The following is a 22,643-nucleotide window of genomic DNA, read 5'->3' as shown; positions in this document are numbered from 1 at the left end:
GAGGACTATGATTATGCTTGCTGAGCTGGTCCTTCCCCTACCCACATGAAAAGTGGTTCTCCTGCTATACCATGTACTTTAAAAGTAGAGAGTGAAGCTCTGTGGTACTTAAAGTCTTTTTTTCTCAGCATCACCATGATTTGGGATTGCACAAAGCAAACATTGCTCTCAGTCAGCTGTGACTCTTATGAAGTTTATGCACTAAAGATGGTAGTGAAAGATTGAGGAAAATGGAGTCTTGCATGTTAATTTTTCAAGGAAAAAAGGGACCGAATCAACTGAATTTGAAAGTCAAATGAGTTCCTGTAAGTCCTTTTGTGAAAACTCACAGATAAAATCTGTGTAACTTCTCTCTTGTAACTCACTTCTCCCATCTCTGCTGGTAGATACCACAGCTGTTAACTTTCCTTCATCTATCAATGTTATTTCTTTAATTCCAAGCAAGAATGGGGAGGGAACAATATTGTTTGATTTTCCAGGGGTTGTCAAGACATTATGTAGAATATATTCTTTAAAGGTTCAAAGGAAGTAACATAAATTAATCTGTCCATTGTCAGGTATCCTTGGATAACTATGTCACGGACAAATAAAACAATAAACATTGCTTACTTAGAAAAAAACCCCACATTTAAATGCAAAACTTCTCTCCACATCTTCTAAAGATGTACATTTCCCAACAAGCTCTTTCTCACCACTCCTTGTCAACCAGGAATAAGGCATTCAATGTTATTTGTATCAACAAGTATTTCAGGTTTAAAACAGTATTACATCCCATCTTTGAACATAGAGTTTAATTTCTGCGATGAGCTAGTTACTCTTCTAGGAAGGACAAAGAACACACGGAAGAAAACAAAGTAAATCAAACTGCCTCTGCTCCCCTCTCCCAGCTTCTCAAGATTCCTCCCCACTCCCCTACACAGACTGGGTGTGGTCCCCCGGTTTAATGAATACCCCAAAACCATGTTTCCTTTTGCTATTCAGTAGTAGCAGAGAAAAATAATAACGCTGAGTGTTTCTGAAACTGCTTGAGAGGAAGGTTGCTGTGGATGACAGCTTGTTCTTATGGACCCTACGCAACACAGATCATCCTGGAAAATCATTATTTCCAGTCCTGCGCCCTTGGTCCAACACTATTCCAGGATGAATAAATTTAGCATCACTATGTTGGCACCAATTCCACTATCCCATATCTCTGATGTACCTGTGCCATTTATGCTCTTGTTAATATAATGGGAAAGGGGAAAAGCCCATGTTGTTACCTTTGGCTAGGTAACATGCCCACCTCAGCCTGAGGTGCAGACATGCTGGAGAGATGGCTGGAGAACCGCCTCCTCCCAATGGCACCCATAAGGTATGTTTCTTGTTCACTTACCACACTGGGCATGCTCAAGGAGTCATCTAGAAAGAGAGAAAAAAACAGAAAGGAGAGGAAACAACCACCCAAATCCCACCTGCATCTTGACAGTTGTCAAGAGATAACAGGATGCCAAAGGTGTACCCAGCATTCACTTACCAAGAGCCCAAGCCTGAAAATTGGAATATTCCATTAGACTTTACAGCCACAGTGCAGAAAGACATACATATAAACCCCTGCAGGATGAGGAACCTGACAAACATGGAGCAGGGATTTATGTATTCTTTCAGCTTAAATGGCTCTCAGGAAAACATGTTTGGGGAATCCAGCTTCCACTAGGGAATTAATCCTGTGATTAATAAATTGTTTGTTAATACACAGTGTTTCCAGCACAAAAGTTGTAACTGGACCTTGTCCTGGTGTGAAATAAACTGCTTCTATGATCTAGCAAAGCACTGTGACAAAAAAGCCAAAATACATGACAGCAAAATGCAGAACTGACACCCTTCAACACCCTTCAGGACATGCATTTTAAAACGTCACCAAAAATTTGGATAAGTTGACTCAAATACATCATACTGCAACAGAACTATGCAGACAGCTGGACTGCAATCAGGACAGCTTGAAATTTTCAGTGCTGTTTCAAATTATATCAAGTATCCAGAGAGAAATTACTTTATTGTGGTTTTTGCCACAACAACTTTTAATTACAAATAAAGAAAACAAAGGGGTGGGTTTGTATAATTTCCTCTCTTTTTGACCTTTTCCTATTCTGAGGTACTGAAATATTTTACGGCAGTGTTTATCCAAGGCAGAGCTGAGGAAATAATGCTGCAGTTCAGATAGGAAGATGGCACTTACCGTTCCACACCGTGGCTCAGAATTAATCTGAAACCACAGTTTGCCACAATGAATAAATATCTGAACAATGTATAAGCAATACAGCTCTGGGTGGATTGTACAAAGTTTAGTGGTGAACCCAGCTAAAATAAAGTTGGGCTAAACCTGCAAAGTTTCTGGCTAATTGCTCTTTGCCAAAAGGCAATTCTGCTGTAACTGCATGGGCCTTTCTTTTGAGCCCTCCATTTTCACTCCTTCTGTTTGATGCTTTTGGGGATCCTGCAGGAACAGGATCCTAACTACAGAGCCACAGCCCCTGCCCACTGTCATGATGGCCAAAGAGAGGCCTGGTTGCCAAATGCCTTGTCAGAACTGTGATGATTGCACATCAGCCCGCATCTCAGGCACTAAAATCCTCCGTGTGCCCTTCCCTTTACCCTGCCATAGCTCAGAGGGCAATGAGGAGGTATGTTACAACTCAAATTTTAACACCATGTATATATATATATATATACATATATATATACATATATATACTATACCAGCCACACCAGCTGCTCAACCTCATGCTCCTGTGGACCTTTTATTCATACTGGGACGGGGGCAACTGTGTTCCCCTCCCAGCCAGCCTCTGGGCATCAAGAAAACATCCTCAGTTGTTTGGGGCTTAGTATCAGTGGCCACGTACTTTCTTCATCCTCCTCATCTGTGCGGCTCAGCGTGTCCTGCGAGGCCTGCTGGGAAGGCTCGCTGTCCTGCTCCCATACTGTGCCAGTGCCAGTGTTGGAGCGGGACATGGTGGCCAGGCTCAGGCGGTAAGCAGAGGTGGAGGTGCCCACAGTGCTGACAGATGTCTTCCCTTGGTAAGCTGCGCAAGAGGGGGAAAACCAAACCCAAGTCACTCATGGCACTAGAAATCAACAGCAAGCCAAGCATTCTTGTCACACTGGGCACCTCATTCTGCCTGGACTAGTGGGGCAGGGGGACCTTCTCACTCTCTACAACTCCCAGACAAGAGAGTGGAGCCAGGCTGGAGTTGGCCTCTCCTCCCCTGCCGCCAGCAACAGGACAAGATGAAATGGCCTCAAGCTGCACCAGGGGAAGCTCAGGCTGGACAGGAGGAATTTCTTCCTGGAAAGGGTTGCTAAGCATTAGAATGGGCTGCTCAGGGAGGTGATGGAGTCATCACCCCTGGAGGTGTTCAAGAAATGATTGGACGTGGGACTTGGTGCCATGGTCTAGTTGACAAGGTGGTGATCAGTCAAAGGTTGAACTTGATGATCTCAGAGGTCTTTTCCAACCTTAATGGTTCTGTGATACTGTGACGGGGGTGGCAGAGGTGATAAAACACAAACAGCTGCCTTGCTTGCCTCACCTTTCCAAAATCTCTGTTTTACTTATGCAGTCTGATTTTCACAACCAGTATTTTACAGATCAGCTTCAACATTTAGAAACAAGGCAAATTCTTGCCAAGGAAAAAAGACTGAAGCACTTCCTTTTGAATTTGTTTTCCTAAGAAGAAAGCACATAAACTGCTTGCCATGTATGAGCAGCAGCTGCCATCTCGTGGCAACAGGGGTGGCCATCACTGAAGAAAAGTCTCCCCTTGTTCAGGAGAGAACTCAGTGCCCCATCAGCTCCGGGATGCTGATCTGGATGTCATAGTAGAGAAAAATCAAAGAGACCAGGAGAAAGTTGGAGGATCTGCTGCTGCTGAGCAGCCAGACCTTTCTGCACGAGGAGCTTTGGCTTTACAGTGGTATTTTTTTATATCGTCAATGGGAGAAGGGAGGAAGGTGGGGGGAGGAGAAGAGTTCTGAAGGTGTGGTATAATTTTTTTTTCTTCTTTTAGGTCTGTTAATAAACTTCTTTATATTTTTTCAAGTTTGGTGCCTGCTTTGTTTTTCTTCTAATTCTTATCTCACAGAAGGTAATAGTAATGAGTATTTTGGACCAAACCACTACACAGGGACAACCTTATATTTGACTGAACAGAGATCAAAACCTCAGTGGCACAGGGTACATGGAGATGAGGGCTTCCTTATTCTAAGCTCTATCCTCATGATCCTGTCATGAGACAGCTCCTTCCTCCATGATGATTTAGTCTGTCCAAGAGACAAGGTAGGCTAAATAAGGTAGAGTACCATCTGCTAGTCTACCTGGTAACCGGTGAGAAGCTGTGATTAACTTAAGCCCCAGATGCCTCAGCCTAGTAGCTGTTTGTCCATCCACAAAATTCCTGTCAGAACCTTCATCCAAGAGATGGAAAGAGGAGTGGTCCTTCTTGGCTGTTAGCTGTATTGCCCAGCTCTATGCAGAAGAGAGATTACTAGAAGATTTCTGCCAACATCCTCCCAGGTTCAGCACATTCACACTCCTTCCAAGTGCTTTGAATGTCTTCATTGTAGAATTAAGTCCACATGCCTTTCCCCATCCAGAGGAACTAAGACTAGCTGTACTCCATGGATCAGAGCACCTGGATGACTGACATGCTCTTTAGCTTTGGCTAGGAAAAAGCTCTGTGATTTAGTTTCAAAGGGTTCTTAGGCCTACTAACTTCTGAAAGGTCACTCCATACATATATAATTCTTCCAGAAGTGCTGTTCCTCTGTTCTCAGCTGGGGAATAAGGGCTATCTTGCCTTCAGGGAGTGAAATATCAGGAGCCAAAGCAACTGTTACCTTGCACTGGATGAAGGGCCGAAGGAGCACAAAGATAGGGATCCGTGTTCTTACGATAAAGTCGAGGAAATCCCACAGGGCCAGCCCTCCCACCTTCCGCAGGGCCATCTCTTTGACTTGCAGGCTCAGCCAGTACCACTGGCTGTCCAGTTGGCGTTCAAAGCAAACAAGGATCACCTTCAGGGCTACAGGGGAACACACATCAGCAAAGGGCAGTCAGAGATGTTACCAGTGTCCCTCATGAGCACTGGGGGAAGAATGGGGGAGGGGGCCACAGTGAACACAAACCTATACAGGCATGCTTTGCATGTACATGCACATGCACACCCACACACCTCAGAGTCACAACTGTCTTTTCTATCAGTCTCCAAACATGGCAGGGAAGGAGCAACCAACCTTCTAGTAATAAAGGCCTCAGGATCAGTATTGGCAGTCCCATTCCCAGAGAAATTTTTCTACTTCATATCTAAGTCCCTCTGTATATTCTTGCTCTGGCTTTCCCTCTCCCTCCCTGTAGAGCTCTTTTGTCTTCCCAGAATCCGATATTTTGAAAGCAGCTCAGAGTAGGAATACAGTCCTGGCTGATCAGACAATCTCAAAAATCTTGACCAAGCATATCCACACAAAGAGTCACCCTGTGAGCACAATAATCTGCAGATGATTTATAGGACAATGAAAAGAACCTTTCTAGCAGTGCAGCTGCATGAGTCATGGCCACACTGCAATTTAAATACAAATATGGTCCAGTAAGCCAAGGGCAGTAATTCACAAGAGCAAGAGCATGGCATTACAAATGGGGATGAACAGCAATGAAGTTCAAAACAATGCTCTGCATTAAAGTGGGCAGTGATTAACACTTGACTTACAGGAGAGACAAGGAATCTCTCCCTTTCCATGTTCCCCATGTCTGGTAAAAACATTGTTGGGGGAAAGTTGACTACTCCATCTTTCTTAATGGGATGGCCAAGACTTCTCAGCCATTACACCTCTGTATCCTGGTTTGTTTGGGTGGGGGGCTAAATCAGTGGTGAACTGCCAATTTTTCATCAGTTTTACTCCATTCCTCAGATACAGGTTAACAAAGACCAAATATAAATCTTCAGATAAATGCTCGCCCTCACAAAATCAGAAACAGAGAAGCTGTTTTTGAAGGGGTGCTTTGAGAGAAAACTGTCCCCGTATAGGCCCGACTGCCTGCAGTGCTGCTGCATCTCCAATTTAATTATTTTTTCTGTCCTTTCACCTGTGGGTCAGATGGGAGATAAGGCAGTACTATCTTGCACCACCCTACAGCAAGCAGGGGGCATACCAGTCAGTAAGGACCGTGTGTGGGGCCAGCAGCCAGACAGACTACACCACCTCTCACCCTAGATAGCCAAGGGCCAGTGAGGCTGTGATGTTAGGGGTTGATGGGCAGTCTGACTCGCCTTTGTGGCTTCACTGCTGTAGTCTGGCAGTGTGAAAACTGAGCGACTTCTACCTGTGCTGCTTCTCCTCCAGCTGCAGTGCAGACATCACTGATGTTGTGATATATTCCAGAGGTACTCCTGGCTTCATGCTCTGGCCTGGCCCCTTGTTCAGGACAAGGCCTAAAGCAGCTCTAAAGAGGTCAGTTAGCTCCTGCCTGAGATGGTTTTCTTTAGTGCTCTCTACAGAGAGCACTCCACTCTACTCTTGAGCACTCCACCATAGCTCTGTCTCTTCTCAGTGGTCAGTAGAAGCCATCACTCACCCAGGTAGGCAGCCTGGCTGGTGGATTCTGCAAGCCCTTCCCGCCGCAGGTCCTTCCCTGCATCCCCTGGGGTGGAGCAGTGGGCGGGGGAGCTCTCCAGCATAAAATTCTTGCTGCGGGAAGTGCTGATGATGCGAGGTGGCAGGAGGATATTGATAACAGTCTGGAGCAGCAGCAGGACCTCAGGCTGCTCCAGCCAGGGGCTGTCTGAGATACATTGGGAGGGGAAAGAGAGAGAAAGATCAGGCTACATCCCATCATAGACGCCCAAAAGATCCAGACTCTGTTCAGTTCCAAAATGGGGTGTGACACAGACCCGTGCTGTAAATCAAATCTCTCCTGATGGGAGAGAGTTTTTTAAAGTCCTTGTTAGGAGTTCAAGAGACAAACGGAGACTTTCCTCTTTCACTGCTGCTGGGTAGTTGTTTATTAAGTCTTATCAGAGAAACAGAGTCACTAACATCACCCAGACACAGTACAGAGCAGAGAATGCAGGAGAAAGCCCCAATTATCAAGATTTATACAGCCTTTTAAAGATAATTTAACCAATGGTTACTAAAAACATATATTATTTTCACTTTCCTACCAATTATTCAGTAACACAGCCAGGAACTGCAGAATTTTTTGTCCAATCATCCAAAATTACTTTTACTGCAGAATATGGATTAGTAGAAGAAGAAGAAAAAGGTTTGGAGAACAACAACAATCCTCCATTTTGTTGGTTTTTGCTCTTATCTATTTACTACAAAGAGAAGCTTAAAACCTCTTAATTTTTTCACCCTGTGACAATCTTACATAGTAGTCTATCACCTAATTCACACCATTGTATCTTCTAGCTCTTGTCTGATAGTTGGTAATTTTTTCCAAGGTTGGAGATCAAAACAGTGTTGTTCAGGGGGTAAAACCCCTTCAAAACAGGCAGAGAAATATTCTCGGTACTCTGGGTTCCTACAGGGTGCATCTCAAATGTCCCCTAAGCATAAACTCCGTCCCACACACCTTGTTATGCTGCTTCTCCTCCTGCAAGCAAAGTTTATTTTAGCACCAACACAAACACACACAAACATAGAGCCACACAGCACAAGGAAATGTCCCATTCAGTGGTCTCATTTCCTTTTAGCATTCCCCTCTCCCTTTACTCTTTGCTTTCATTTAGGGATTTACCAGTGAAGACCCTCTGTAGCAGAAAGCAAGGAGCAGGACTTGTGCAAGACAAGTGGCATGGACTGGGCAAACTGTGATCCACAGGGGCACACAATTTCTGTGACCTCTGTGTTGAGCTTTTGACAGGGTACCCTTCCTTCTCGGACCAGGGTAAGAGAGCAGAGGAGGCTGCTGTTCTGCTAAGTTCTTTATTTCATAGTTTCACGGCTTTCTTGAAGGCAGAGTTTGAAGGGGGGTACATGATAAAGCCAAGCAGCAGCAGCAACAGCAGGCAAAAACAGCTTCTTCTACATGCTCTATATGCTCCATTTATTTTCTTACAGAAGTGTGGATTATATTTGTTAACTGACCAATAAGATTAACACACGATTCTAGTTTTTCTTTCCTTAACCTATCCTGGTCTAATTCAAATAGTCATAAATCTTACACAAGTATTACATAGGTATTACACAAATTTGCATACATAGTTTATATCAGTTCTTATTGTTTATGTGAACACTCTATCTAAAAAATGTGAACAGTACAGTTCTATCTATATTTTGTCTAAAGTAAAGAATTCTGTGAAAAGGTAACACTGCTGCAGCAAGAACTGTGTTTAAGGTCTCTGCTACAGCTTTTTAATGTTTAAAGCACTTAGCATGTATTTCTACTAAAAGTTAAAAATCTATATTTCTATTTCACTTTGGTGTGACTTCATGTATCTCAGCTTGTCCAAAGGTTTTAATTCAACCCCTGTGCTTTGGCTTCCCTCTGGGCCTGAGTCCAGAGGAGCTTTCACTCCAACACCTCTGCTCCCCTCTGTGACTTCTGCTACAACAGATTTGTCTTGCCCTGCACTCCAGTTTCAAAAGCAGGAGCACATCTGTGTAGGACCTGACTCAAGAACCAAGGCACAGCTGAAATAAAGAGAAGAAATAACAACTCCTCCCAGCGGGGCTCTTTTCAGTCTCAGACCCAAAGGGCACTTAGCTGACATACTGCCAGTGACAGAAAACCAAATTAAAAAATAAGAATAAAATACAGAGAGCAGGGAAAGTGCAAATATCCAAAAGAGGGACAAAAATTCTTTTTGTTAAATTAGTCAGACCTTTGCTTCCAGATCCTACTGTGAGCACAAATGGAATCAGTAGGTTTAAAAGCATTCCTTCCCTTCTTTCCTGATTGGTGAATGGGGAGACGACATGGCTTAGGGGGAAATCTTCTTTCAAAGCCTGTGCAGTAATAATAAAAAAGGATTAAACGATTTCATCAGCAGATCATGCACACAAGTCACTGCAGGGAATGACGATCCCCTGGCCACCCTGTTCACACAGTACACCACCAGCTCTGATGACCTGATTCAGCATTAACTGAATGAGATGTCCTCAGACCATTTAGTCAGGAGTAAAAGGAATTCACAGAGTAACATAGGGATCACCTGCTCTTGTCATAGCCAAATGTAAGAAGCCCAGACTCCTAACTCTTAAATATCATTAACAAAATCAGATGTATCCCACAGGAGTCAGCTGAGTGTTAGTCCTAAGCTCTCCACTGCTGTGAATGGTATCAGGATCTGACACAGACTATAGAGAATAAAAAAAGGAACAGAGGAAACTGCACAAATGACATTATCTAAATATTCTCCTGTCCGAACACGGAGGCTATTCCCAAACACATTTTTGGTCTGCCTCACTTTGTGCTGCCCTGTCATCCTTCTTAACACAAAGAATGAACTCCTGAAAAATAAACAAAATGCATGCTTACTTTTTGACACACAGTCAAGCTTACATTGAAAGGTCTTTCACCTTTTTTTAGAGGAAGTAATTCAAAAGGCTGTCACCAAAACCTTTGCTCATTTACAACATCCCAGTTGCTACAGACATAGCTGTGAAATGCTACTCCTCAAGCTTGCAGAACCAGGCTGAGAAATTCCAGGAGATGTTTTCTGATGGGGTGTGAGGTACTTCTGTTTTGTATCCTGCTGGAAGTATTGGGAATTATGACTTGTGTTTTTCCTGACATGTTCGGTTTTCATTACATTTAAGCCCACAAATGAGTGAACAGGGAGAAGAAGATAATAGAAGTAAAAGTTCCCAATAATTTTTTTAAAATTTATTGATTTGGTACCTGTTTTTGTTTTATTTTTTAATATATAATATTTCGCAGCAAGTGAAAGTGGCCTTTCTGGGGTTTTTTTTTTTGTGTTTTGTTTTGTTTTGATTAAGGAACCATTCCCTCAGAGCTGGAAGAAGTCTGTTCTCTTTCTGTGCCAGTTTGTACCAAAAAGTTCTTTTGTGCCTCATGCTTGGAGGGACTGCTTTGTGTGTTGGTCCCTGTAAGCCTTCCTTCCCAAGCCATCCTGCTGCTCAGAAATACCTGCCTAAGTATTCAACTGGATGTACCAATGCATATTTAAAAATTCAAGTTTGAGCTAAATTAGCTTTGGTCACCATTCAGACTAATTTCATGCCAGTGGGGAAGGAAAGGGACACAGAGGCAGAAAGACTCTGTAGAAAGTTATAGTGCTGCTATGAGAAAGGAATAGTGGTGAAAATCTGCAAAAAGTCTGGAACTTTTTTTAATTCTGGCAACAAGGATATCATTGCATCAGCAGCTGAAAAGCCAAGTTGCCCGGCTTTTAGTGCTGGCACACTGTGTGATCAGCTCAGGTAAGAGCAGAAGAGCACAAACTCCACTCTCAGTTACACACATGGTCCCACAGGAAAGTTTGCATGGATGTAACACAAGTCAGGGCCCATCCTCCTGTGGCAGAAGTCTTACACTAACTCCTTAGATCCTGCAGACAATCCTAACCTGCTTGTCAGAGCCTTAAACAGCATCCATCAGCCAAACTCCCTGGATTTCCAATGGCAGTGTTATGCTTGCTGTGGCCTTGGCCCCAACAGATGAATTCTGAGCTCAGTTCAAGCCTTCAGAAAGGAGGGAGAATTTACATGTTGCTTCTCCTTAATTTTTTGTGTATGTTCCACACTTTTTGCAGAAAGAAAACAGAGCACTGATGAGTTGGTGTCTCAACCAGAAGCTCTAAAGGCCTGGCCGTGGGCCAGGGCAGACACACCTGTATCTGCAATGCTACAAGCCGGACAACAGCTGTGCTGAAGGGCAGAGGTGGCGAGAGATAAGGGCTGAGATGAAGAAGGGGTAATCCGTCAGCCACACTGGAGGGTCCTACCACTCCCATCACCTGCAATACAAACAGAGCACATCACCATAACTGGCTACTTACAGTTTCATCCATGCCATATCCTCCAACGTCAGTGAAATGGAGGTGCCTTTCATTGAGCACTGAGCTGGGGTGGATCTAGGAGAACCAGCCCCCCCAGTGGTCCTTGCAGGAGCTGGGGCCAGTGAGGAGAAGGAGTTCTAGCAGGGAAAGGGAGGGGAAAAGAGGGAACCAGCAAGGATGGGAAGAGTGCATAGGTAACCCAGTACATTCATAAATGTACCCAGTACCAACCCTGAATGACCAGCACTGGACTGGTGGAACAGCTAGAGTTGGAGGATATGTCATTTGACAACTGTAACAAATAAAAATCTGTCATCAAAGCAAAAAGTCTGCATTGAAACTGGACATCTTTTCCCTTCCCCTGCTTGAAAACTAATGTCCTAAGTTTGACCCAAGCCAGGTTTTGTACAATATTCAGATTCCTCTCAAACACAGTCTGCTTTGGGGAACTCTATGTATGATTCCTCTCAGCTGACTGGCCCCAGATGTCTGAAGCAGAGTCACCTGCATGTGACCTGGTTGTCTGGAACTCCTTGAATAATCACCAGAAGGAAACAGCGCTTCTAGGGGAGAGTTATTTGTACTGTTTGGGATGTGTTCCTCAGGAATTAAATCACAGGTCTCCATATGCCTGTTTCTTGCCATGACCAGACACATCTAGATGATGGGAACAGGGAGAAGGTACCTGGCAGATACCTAAGCTTATGGGAGATGAATGCATGCTTCTTTTCCAAATCCAGCCTGGGGAAAAGGTAGTAACCAGGTTTTTGCCAGAAAACCAAAGAGCAATTTAGAAGGGAAAGAGTCAGAGCTCCTTCTTTATATCACTATGGATTATCATTGAGATATTTCCTCACCTTCCCGGGTGATTGATTTTTGGGGCTCCATGGTCTACACGATACACCATGCAGTCAATGCTCCCACAGCTCATAGTGCACCCAGTTCTGACAGCTAAAGGTAAAATACTTGTAGCAGTAAGAGTACATGTTCCTGGTAGCTCTCCCTGGTGTTCCCAGCCAGCAGAATGTAAGCACAATGACTGCACCTCAGTGTAGATACAAAAATGCTGCTAGCAAGGATTTTCTTGCTATTTTCTGTGAGAGACTTTTCTCTCTCACAGAAGAGGTAGCAGAGTAAGTAAACAACCAAGCCACCTGCAACCTTGAAAAGTCTTGTTTATGGTATAGTAGAAAAATATTTTGACAATGGATGTTTTAGGATTTTAGCCAATCACCCCAAGAGGTGGCTGATCCTTTGTCCAATTAGACTATGAAGAAAAAAGTCTATAAAAGAGTTTGTAAAATAATTAAATAAATCAATCTTGCTGCACAGTTCCTGCCTGCTGGATCTTCTCTCCTCCTCCTCCCTATGGCTGCGGGACACAGTGATATACCCTAGGGCCCAGGCCTGCGGTAATACCTCAGCACTGTGGAGCTTCCTGCTATTTTTAGAGCACTGGCTGATTCTTATTGTGGGCCCCTTGGAGATCTTTCTGGGGTGATTCACTCTGCCTTGCCTGCTTGCCAAACTGCAAGTCCATTCCAAACTCCTATTTGAGCTGTGTAGCAACCTGCCCATGTAACAATTCTAAGTAGTCTGAGGGCCCAGATTTGTGTTAGCGCCAGGTAGCTGCTAACTCTGCTTGGACGAAGAAGAAGTCTTATGGACTCTGACAGGTTGGAGCTTTCCTGCCCTTGCAGTAATGAGTGCTGAATTGACCTGAAGGAAAGGAACATGGCAAAACCTGATATTGCGTTTTAACTAATGATTATTGTTTTTAAAGCCCCTCAGAGCACTTCTGAACCCTGAAATGTTTTTTATAGCTGCTAGATAAGGTTACAACATTTGTGCTCTAAGGAGAAAATGTTAACAATAAAATTCTAGTGCAGCCTTTCTCCCTTAATTTATATTTTTGCACATGGAATGAAAGCATGCTTGTTTGCCCAAATGGCTGGAGTTACATGAATATCAAAATGGGGGCTTGCCATCCATACATGCCAGCAGTGTAACAGCTGCAGAAACACTATGGTCTATCACTGAATGACCAGGCAAACTCAGTCCATATCATTTGTCTGTTGAAACACACTTAGGAGCATAAACTTTACTAAGAGAGGGATCTGTGTGGATACAAAAATGCTGCTAGCAAGGATTTTCTTGCTATTTTCTAAGCCCATGAGAGACTTTTCTCTCTCACAGAAGAGGTAGCAGAGTTATGTAAACAACCAAACACCTGCAGCCTTGAAAAGTCTTGTTTATAGTACAGTAGAAAAATATTTTGACAATGGATGTTTTAGGATTTTAGTCAATCATCCCAAGGGGTGGCTGATCCTTTGTCCAATTAGACTATGAAGAAAAAAGTCTATAAAAGAGTTTGTAAAATAATTAAATAAATCAATCTTGCTGCACTTCTCCTCCCTATGGCTGCGGGACACGGTGAAATATCCTAGGACATAGGGCTGTGATAATATTTGGTGCTGCCCGACATGATCTGCACGCTGCGAAGTGTCCTGCTGCTGCGAGCCAAGCCGAATTTCTCTAGAGGTATGCTGTTCCCCTTCCCCCCCCGGGACCGGGAGGTCCAACGGGACTGAGAAATGGCGAACAGCGGCTCACAAACCGACGCTGTGGTAACGGTCTGGAAAGGTGTGTTTAGTATAATGCACACCTCCATTCCTGAGAACTCAGTTCGGGAATTATTAGATTGGGCTACCTTAAAAGGGATTTCCATGGACAGAGATACTGCCCTGGACTTTGCCTTATGGTAGGAACTTGGCTGTGCTGTCTGACAGGGAATCCTGTTTTGGGACCCAGAAGTGTTAGGATTATACCAAACTTGGCGTTCGTTATTTATGCTGCTGACCGACCTTGACTGTGGCAGCAGAGCTGGCTTGCCTATTTCGGTGATGAATGACGGAGGGATGTCCGAGGTGGACCCCGCTGACTGGGCTCCAGGGGCAAGTGATGGTAAATCCGAAAAAACACCCTCAGCTCCACAGGCAGAGCCTGCACCGCCTCACCCTGCACAATCACAGGACTCCACAGCCGCCAGGGACCCCGCACCAGCAGAGGCAGGGGTGTCAGGGCAGCAGGAGATGCACAGTACACCTTGCCACTCGGCTCGGCAGCAGCCACGGCTTATCCAGGGCCGTGAATTAGCGGTTTAGCAAATTGGACCGTGGCGGCTCCTAGCCTGTTTTGTATGCGCCAGCAGAGCCAAAACTGCCCGGACGTCCCTTCTTGGCCGGTGCGGCTCCAGGCGGGCCTGCACCGAGACTGCCTGGGTGTGGTCCAGTGCCCTCCTTGGCGCTGGACTGTTCTGCACCGCTGCAGAACCGAGCCATCGACTTTTTAATACAGCATCTGACTTTGCTGACAGAGCTGCTGAGCATATCACGGAAGCTGGAGGAACTGCTCAGCTTGCAAAAGCAGCTGCTGCAGATGCCAGAGGCACCCTGCCACGCAGGGTGCACCAGGCCCGTGCCGCCCACAGGAGATGCGGCTCCGAATCAGGAAGCGGCGCAGCCAGCGGCAAACCTGGAAGTAGCGCTGCCGTGGGAAAACCCAGAAGCAGCAGCAGCAGCCGCGCCCCAGCCAGCGGCAGCACCAAATGTGGCTGTGGAGCAAGATCCAGCGGCGGCACCAGGCGCTGGCGCGGTGGAAGAGACGAGCGCGGTGTCGGGCGTGGCTGCAGCGTGGACACCAGCGGTGGCGCCAGGTGCTGGCATGGCGCAAGAGACGGGCACGGTGCCAGGCACAGCTGCAGCCCTGGAGACGGCTACAGCAGCTCCAGTACCAGTTCGGTCGGGATCGGCCGAGACGGCATCCCGTAAATAGGCTGCTGTTCAAACTGCAGCACACCCAGCTGTAGTCTGTGCTGTCTGTTCTGCCGCTAGCCAACCTAGCCAAAGTGCCCCTCTCCACCCACCTCTGTTCACTCACAGCGTCTCTGAGTTGCCTTTGCCTGATGATTCCTCGTCAGAAAGTGAGGTAGATGAGGTTCTGGCCCCGGGGTGTAAAGCTGCCATAGCCGGGCGGCAATGGAAAGGCTGCTGCGGTCTCGCCCCTGGACCTTTCTGGACTGCACGGTAACAGTGTGTCCGACCCACTACAATCGCTTCTTAGAGTCAGTTAAGATGCGAGTGTTGGAGGAGGGAGATTGGAAATTAATGGAAACACTTGGAATGCCAAATAGATTTGAGGATTCTGGGGATAATCAGGAAGCTGTTACACTCTATCCACAGGCTGTGCCAGAAGTTCAGGATGGTAGTGATTCCCCAAAAGGGGAGATCCAAGCTTTCCCAGTGTATAAGGCTCTCCCAAATTCAGGGGAGCATGACAAACACGAGGTGATTGCTTGGAAGGTTGCCCAGGATCTGCAATCCAAGGTGGCACAACATGGGCTAGGTTCTGCTGAGGTTATGCAGGTAATAAGGGTGATAAATACAGATTTACTTGCTCCGTTTGATATCAGACACTGAGGTCAAATTCTATTTCAACCTGTACAATTTACAGTTTTTGAGAAAACCTGGAGAAAGCTGGCCGACAAGGCTGCATTAGGGACTATGCAGCTCCCAGCTGCTGATCCTAGATGGACAGCGGGAACGGATGCTCTTATGGGAACTGGTCCCTTCTCTGATCCCAGCCTACAGGGTACCTTGTCCTCTAGCATCCTGCAGCAAGCTCAACAGGTCAGCATGGCTGCCCTGTTGAAAACCATAGAGCTGTCTGCGTCTAGAGAGCGATATACTGAAATAGTTCAAGGGAAATCAGAGTCATTCCTCTCCTTTGTAGAGAAAGTTGCGGCTTCTCTCGAGAAGCAGGTTGAGGATGACGGGTTAAGGCAGATGTTGTTAAGGCAGTTAGTGAGAGATAACGCAAATGAGGAGTGCGGAAAAGTCATAGATGCCTTATCAGGGGACCCTGAGGTAACAGACATGGTCAAAGTCTGCATTAAGGTGGGATCTGGGAACCAGAAAAGGTCTGCTTTGGCTGTGTTCCTGCAGTCTGGTCACGCATCTTCTGATAGTGAACCAAAGCAACCAAAACAGGCAAAAAAACGGAAGCGGCCTAAACCGAGCCAAAAAGAAAACACACCGATCCCTCACTGCAAGAGGTGTGGCATGCCAGGGCATTGCTCGGACTATTGTAGATCTCTGACTCATGCCGATGGTCGGCCGTTGTGAGGAAACTTCCTCCAGGGTGCAAGGAGGGGGAATTGGTCTCCAATGCAGTCGGTCCCCCAGAGAGTGGCACAGGTACAGGCACAGGCCTACCCACTCACCCTAGAGACAGCACCCAGGGATCAGATGGTTTTGACGTCCACACCGCAGCCGCAGTCGTCTTAGACTCTAGTGGTATTTATAAGGTTCCCTTGGATGCATATGGACCCTTAGCCCAGGGACCCAGTGCAATGCTGGTGGGAAAAACCTGACGTTGCCCATCAAGGAATCTTAGTGCACTCAGGGGTTATTGACGCTGACTTTCAAAGTCAGATTTGCGCTATGGTCTCCACGCAAAAACCCCTATTCCTGAAAAGACCTGCCTTGCTAAATTAGTGCCTTTTAAGTCTTGTGTCCCCAGGATAGAACAACAAACTCACGAAGATAACGGCAGTGGATCTACGGGACTTCCGCAGGCTTTCTGGACTGCAGACATCTCTGACCAAAGGCTGCAGATGACATGTACCCTGATCCTGCCGAACGCTCATCCACTCCGGACTCAGCTTTGAGGTTTGATTGATACGGGTGCTGATGTAACTATCATCTCCTTCTCTGCGTGGCCTCCCTCATGGCCTTCAGCCCCGGTGGGACTGGCCATCTCAGGAGTAGGAGGAACTACGCAGAGCTATTTAAGCGAACGGCCTGTGGTGGTGAAGGACCCAGAGGGGCACCCAGCTATGATTAGGCCTTATGTTACTACCACTTCCCTTAACCTTTGGGGACGGGACGTGTTGGCAGCTTGGGGGGTATGGATTGGGACAAATTTTTAATAGGGGTCACTGTGTGTAAGGGCGCACCTTTGCGGTGGCTGACTAACACACCAATCTGAGTCAGGGTCTGCTCAGTTAGCCGAATTAAGGGCTGTTGAATTAATGGTCTTTCAATGATTCTCACAGGAACCTTTGAATTTGGTTACTGAAGCCAACTAGAAAAAGATTTGTATACAATCAATCACCTTACAGTACCACAAATTCAAATAATCCTGTTATTCTGAATCATTTTCTCTCATTGCAGTCTGCAGGTGAGACAAAACTGCCCCGGGCAAAAGCCTGAGTACGGAATTTACTCACTAACCAGTGGCAAGGCCCGCATGAGCTTATTGTTTGGGGTCGTGGGTATGCTTGCATTTCCACAGATACTGGGGTACAGTGGCTACCTTCAAAGTGCGTTTGCCCTGACCTACGGCACCAGAGGCAGAACAGGCAACCTCCAAATGATGACCAGAACGCCAACCATCCAAATGACGACCAGAATGTAGATCATCAGCCTAATGACTCTTCTGATGATGACCAAGATGTCAACCATCAGGCGGATGGTCCTTCCACAAGCAGAGACTGGGATGGTCCTTCCACAGCAGAGACTGAACTTTAAATTTCTTGTTATGGAGTCAGATAGTTAAAGCCTTAAGGACATATTTAGAATTAATAACTGATGTAAATTTCTATTTAGGATTAATAGTAGAGTTGTTATCTTATCAAACAAAAAGGGGGAATGGTGGATACAAAAATGCTGCTAGCAAGGATTTTCTTGCTATTTTCTAAGTCCGTGAGAGACTTTTCTCTCTCACAGAAGAGGTAGCAGAGTTATGTAAACAACCAAACACCTGCAGCCTTGAAAAGTCTTGTTTATAGTACAGTAGAAAAATATATTGACAATGGATGTTTTAGGATTTTAGCCAATTACCCCAAGGGGTAGTTGATCCTTGTCCAATTAGACTATGAAGAAAAAAGTCTATAAAAGAGTTTGTAAAATAATTAAATAAATCAATCTTGCTGCACAATTCCTGCCTGCTGGATCTTCTCTCCTCTGCCTCCCTAAGGCTTTGGGACACGGTGATACACCCTAGGACTGCAGTAATAGTGGTAACCTTACCCTCTCAATTTCGCAGCTCCCAAACCCTCTCCAAAACATCCAGCAACTGCTCCCAATGAAAAAGTTCTAGAACAAAAAGCCAATTCTGGCCTTCACAGCCCCTTTGCAGTCTAGAGGAAACAAACCAGTGGTATGCTCTTTCCTTCTCAACTACATGTAGCGCATAATCACGTTCTCTCAAGGTGGCAGAGTCCTTGGCAGAAGCGACGCGTCTCCAGCTGCAGCTTGGATGGAGAGACGCGCCAGGCCAGAAAGCATTTGCCGGCCTTCCCTCTTCCCTGTGCAACCTGATTCTTGCAGCACAATCCCTTCCATAGACCTTCCCTGTCGCCGAGTTGAAGCACCTAGAGCTCATACAGAGAGAAGTGTCAGGAAGGAAAACGTTCCAAAAGTACCTCCTTCTCTTAACAGCATATAAATTACGCACAACACACTTGCAGTACTCCCTGCATTTTCCTTCTCAGATAGACGTACGATCACATTGTTCTTCGCTCTCGCAGCTTGGCTGACAACGTCCACCAGCTGTTCTCCTAGAAAAAGGCTCAAGAAGAAAAAGTTAGTGCTGGGCTGCACCTTCCCCTTGCCGCATGTAAGTCCCACCAAACTCACTGCTGCACTCTACACTGCATCTAGCATGCTGTTCTCTGCATCTCAGCACCGAAAGTTTAAGCACATTTTTTTCCCATGGGGCACTGGATGACCAATGGGTAGGAGCACAAGTAGCTACCGTTGAACTTTTCTCTTGCAGCTGCTACCGTGTATTCAGCAAACAAGCAAGTTGCAAGCACACTCTTCTTGACGCCTGTACACTGCGCACACAAGCCCGGTGCTCTGTGGCTTCCTTCTTCACCTTATGTAACTGTTGGGGTTTTAGTTTAGTCTTAGTTTTTTCCTGTTAAAGGAATTTTCTCCCATATGCATGTTGCTAGGGGACAAATAGCTGTACTTAAGAAAGACAAAAAAGGGGGTGGGGCGGGCCTGGCTACTCCTTTGTCTACACCTGGGTGTGGGGTCAGTTTGCTCTGAGCGTCCGGAGAGAGAAGCAGCAGAGAAAGGAGCTGCTGCTTCTTTCTTTTTGGCCGTTCTTTCTTCCTGCTGGAAACAACGCCGGGACCCCAAAAGCCGCTTTCCCTGCCCTGCTGGAGGCCGAGCTGTGGCTGCCCTGCCCCGCTGCTGCTTCGAGCTTTCGCTACGCTGTAGCCCTGCTCGCCCTGCCTGCCTGGCCTCCGTGGGGTTCTCCCATCTGGATACATCTCGTCTGCCACCCGGGATTTGCGTTCGTCCCTGCCGCTCCAGCCTGCCGTTCTAGCCTGCCGTTCCAGCCTGCCGTTCCAGCCTGCCGCTCCAGCCTGCCGCTCCAGCCTGCTGTTCCTGAGAGTCCGGGATCGGCTGCCCAGGGGTTTTGAAGCCTTTGTTCCATCCCTCCCGGGATCCCAGGGCACTGGTGCCGCGTGTTTCCCGAGCTCGCTCTGGAGCGCCCCCTGCAGCCGCGGGGGAACATCGCACCTGCCCCTGCTCACCGGGAGCCGCCAGCGCCCCTGCCGGCTGCGAGCGGAACTGCACCCGAGGGGAAAGGGCCTGACAGCCGAGAAGGCTGGCACTGGGTTTGTGATTGCTGTTACTGCCATAGTTGTTGTTGTTTTGTTTGACTGCTTATATACATATATATAGAGAGGGAGAGTAAAGAACTGTTATTCCTATTTCCTACATCTTTGCCTAAAGGCCCTTGATTTCAAAATATAATAACTTGGAGGGAAAAGGGGTTATATGTGCCACTTCAAGGGGGGCTTCTGCCTTCCTTAGCAGACACCTGTCTTTCCAAACCGGAGACCAGATCTTTGGCGGCCCAACTTGGGGCCTGAGGGCATTAAGAGATAGAGGTGAAAAAGGAAATAACAGTTCCTGGATAACTTTATTTTGTGTGCTAGATATAGGAACCTTGTTAGGCAGCACTATGTGGTCTAGTTTACCCTTGGTTCGGGTGGCATGTGGCCGTTGGCTATATTCTTCCCCTTTGCAGCTCCTTACTTGAATATGGGTCCTCTGACTAAGGCTACCATTGCTGTTTATCCAGCTTGCGTTATGGGTCGAGAAGGTGAGGAAATTCATGGGTTTTTAACTTCCTCCGGAATGTGGGCACATGGATAAACGGCTATCACACACTGAGCACATGTTTTTGGGGTTATGTTAACAACGGTACCTTCTGTGAGGAAATGACACCAGGGGAAGTTTTCCCCCAACCCCTCAACCAGTTCTTTGGGCCCACCCCATCAATTTTCGAAGGGTTTAAATTCCCTCTGAATACTAACCATCTGCTGCTGATAGGCCTACTCTATTTAGCACTCAAGGATAAGTTGAGATTGGCTTGGTATTCTACCCCAGACACCAGCCCCAGAGACTAGAGATCCTGCCCCAGAACCTGACATGGCCCCAGAGAGTAGAGTTCCTACCCCAGAGCCTGATCCTGCCCCGAACCTGACACGGCCCAGACACTAGAGATCCTACCCCAGAGCCAGAGCCTGTCACAGGCCCCAGACACTAGAGATCCCGCCCCACAGACTGATACCGCCCAACAGTCCACCTCAGAAATGGACTACCCAAAACTGGGTGGGGTACTGGCAAAAGGGATGCAGGAGATGTGCCAAGAGATGGGTCAGGTGCGCAAGGAGATGTGCCAGGAGATGGGCCAGGTGCGCAAGGAGAATGTGCCAGGAGATGGGCCAGGTGCGCCAGGAGATATGCCAGGAGATGGCCAGGTGCGCAAGGAGATGTGCCAGGAGATGGGCCAGGTGCGCCAGGAGATGTGCCAGGAGATGGGCCAGGTGCGCCAGGAGATACGCCAATTGCTAAGGGAATATACCTCCTCAGCTAGTGAAAAACCCTCTCCCTGCCCCAAAGAGGGTGAGTCCGATGTGCAAGCAGTGGAAACGCACGGATGTTACAACCGTCCAGGCTTCAGCTGAACCACAAGGACAACCACAGCCAGCAGCAGTCGCCCCTGTGCAAAGGAGGAATGTAAGACCAAATCAGTACGACCAGTTAATGATGATGGGCAACCAGGGCCCTCACAACCAGCAGGAAGACAGAGCAGAAATCAATCCACTGAGTCCCTGTCGCACGACAGTCTCCGTGCTATGCGAAACGACAATTGTGTGAAGGGGGCGTGAGCCTTATACCACCTGGCTGCTTCGGTTTGGGACCTTATGGGCACAAGTGTGCAACTGGATAGTGGTGAGGCAAGGTATCTGGGATCGTTGACCCAGGACCCAGGTGTGGACCAGATATTTGTGAGGGAGCCAGGACCTCTCTCTCTCTGGGATGGCTCTTAAGAGTGTGAGAGAAAGGTTCATTCACAAAAGAATGCAGGAGTATCATCATAGAATGCAGTGGAAGACACTCGAGCAAGGGATCCAACAGCTAAGAGAGGTTGGCAAATATTAGAGGTACTCTTTGGGAAGGATGGACAGCATGATAATGACCCTGATAAGGTCAGGTGCACAGGACAGATGATGTGGAACCTGGCAAGGCTAGGGCCATCACAATACACCACCTTCATTGCAACGATTGATGCTGACAATACCCGAGAAACCAGTGGGCTCTGTTGCCCACAAGCTCAGGAATTATGACAGCATGATCAATGGCCCGCTGAAAAGCTCATGTCTCTGTTGTGGTCCAGACCTCAAAGAAGATGAGGAAGATGAGGAGGGCAAGGGAGGATGAGGGGAGGAGATGAGGAGGGTCAGTGTGGCACCAGTTGCGAGTCACAGGCCCCCAATGTCACGAGCCCGTGTCCCCCTGCTAGAGAGAGAGGGTACACCCACGAGCTGAGCTGTGGTTTTTTCCTGTGTGAGCATGGGGAAGACATGAGAAGGTGGGATGGGAAACCCACCTCTGCCCTGGCAGCGCGGGTGCGTGAACTCAAGGAGGGAGGCACTAACCGAGGGGGTTCCGCTAAGGTGAAGGTAGCCTCAGCCTCCCGTGACCGAGCTGCCAGGCATTACAGAAGGGAGGATGATATGTCGGATCCCCTTGAAGGTACCTCGAGCATGTACGCCCAGGGAAAGAATGATAACCAGGGCTAGAGGGGCCCTGCCTCTAGCCAGGAAGAGGCACGGGAGAACCGAGTTTTCTGGACGGTGTGGATCCGATGGCCTGGCACATCAGAGCCACAAAAATATGATGCATTGGTTGATACTGGGGCACAGTGTACTTTAATGCCATCGGGACATGTGGGGGCAGAACCTGTATCCATCGCTGGGGTGACCGGGGGATCACAGCAGTTGACCCTTTTGGAAGCTGAGGTGAGCCTGACTGGGAAGGAGTGGCAAAAGCATCCGATTGTGACCGGCCCAGAGGCCCCGTGTATTCTGGGCATAGACTTCCTCCGGAATGGCTATTACAAAGACCCAAAAGGACTCAGGTGGGCATTTGGGATTGCTGCTGTGGAGGCAGAGGGCATTAGGCAATTGAACACCCTGCCTGGACTATCTGAGAATCCTTCTGCAGTTGGGCTCCTGAAAGTGGAAGAGCAACGAGTGCCAATTGCCACCTCGAC

At 47.2% G+C, this 22,643-nt stretch overlaps 2 protein-coding genes across 2 annotated transcripts; both read right to left on the bottom strand.

Moving 5' to 3' along the window:
• Positions 1-705: 705 nt before the first annotated feature.
• On the bottom strand, positions 706-3,192 carry LOC120410303 (protein unc-80 homolog). The gene is made up of 2 exons (XM_039555437.1): positions 2,883-3,192; positions 706-1,398 (listed from the first exon to the last, which is right to left on the bottom strand). The coding sequence occupies exons 1-2, from the start codon at positions 2,989-2,991 to the stop codon at positions 1,256-1,258; spliced, it is 252 nt and encodes an 83-aa protein (XP_039411371.1). The 5' UTR covers positions 2,992-3,192; the 3' UTR covers positions 706-1,255.
• Positions 3,193-4,169: 977 nt separating this feature from the next.
• Positions 4,170-11,173, bottom strand: LOC120410334 (protein unc-80 homolog). Its single transcript, XM_039555577.1, has 4 exons — positions 10,830-11,173; positions 8,859-8,982; positions 6,608-6,814; positions 4,170-5,060 (listed from the first exon to the last, which is right to left on the bottom strand). Exons 1-4 carry the CDS (start codon positions 10,950-10,952, stop codon positions 4,762-4,764), a joined length of 753 nt encoding a protein of 250 aa, XP_039411511.1. The 5' UTR covers positions 10,953-11,173; the 3' UTR covers positions 4,170-4,761.
• Between the last annotated feature and the right edge of the window lie 11,470 nt (positions 11,174-22,643).

This window comes from Corvus cornix, chromosome 7, assembly GCF_000738735.6.
Source record: "Corvus cornix cornix isolate S_Up_H32 chromosome 7, ASM73873v5, whole genome shotgun sequence".
Classification (NCBI taxonomy): domain Eukaryota; kingdom Metazoa; phylum Chordata; class Aves; order Passeriformes; family Corvidae; genus Corvus; species Corvus cornix.
This window is presented reverse-complemented; position numbering and strand designations above follow the sequence as displayed.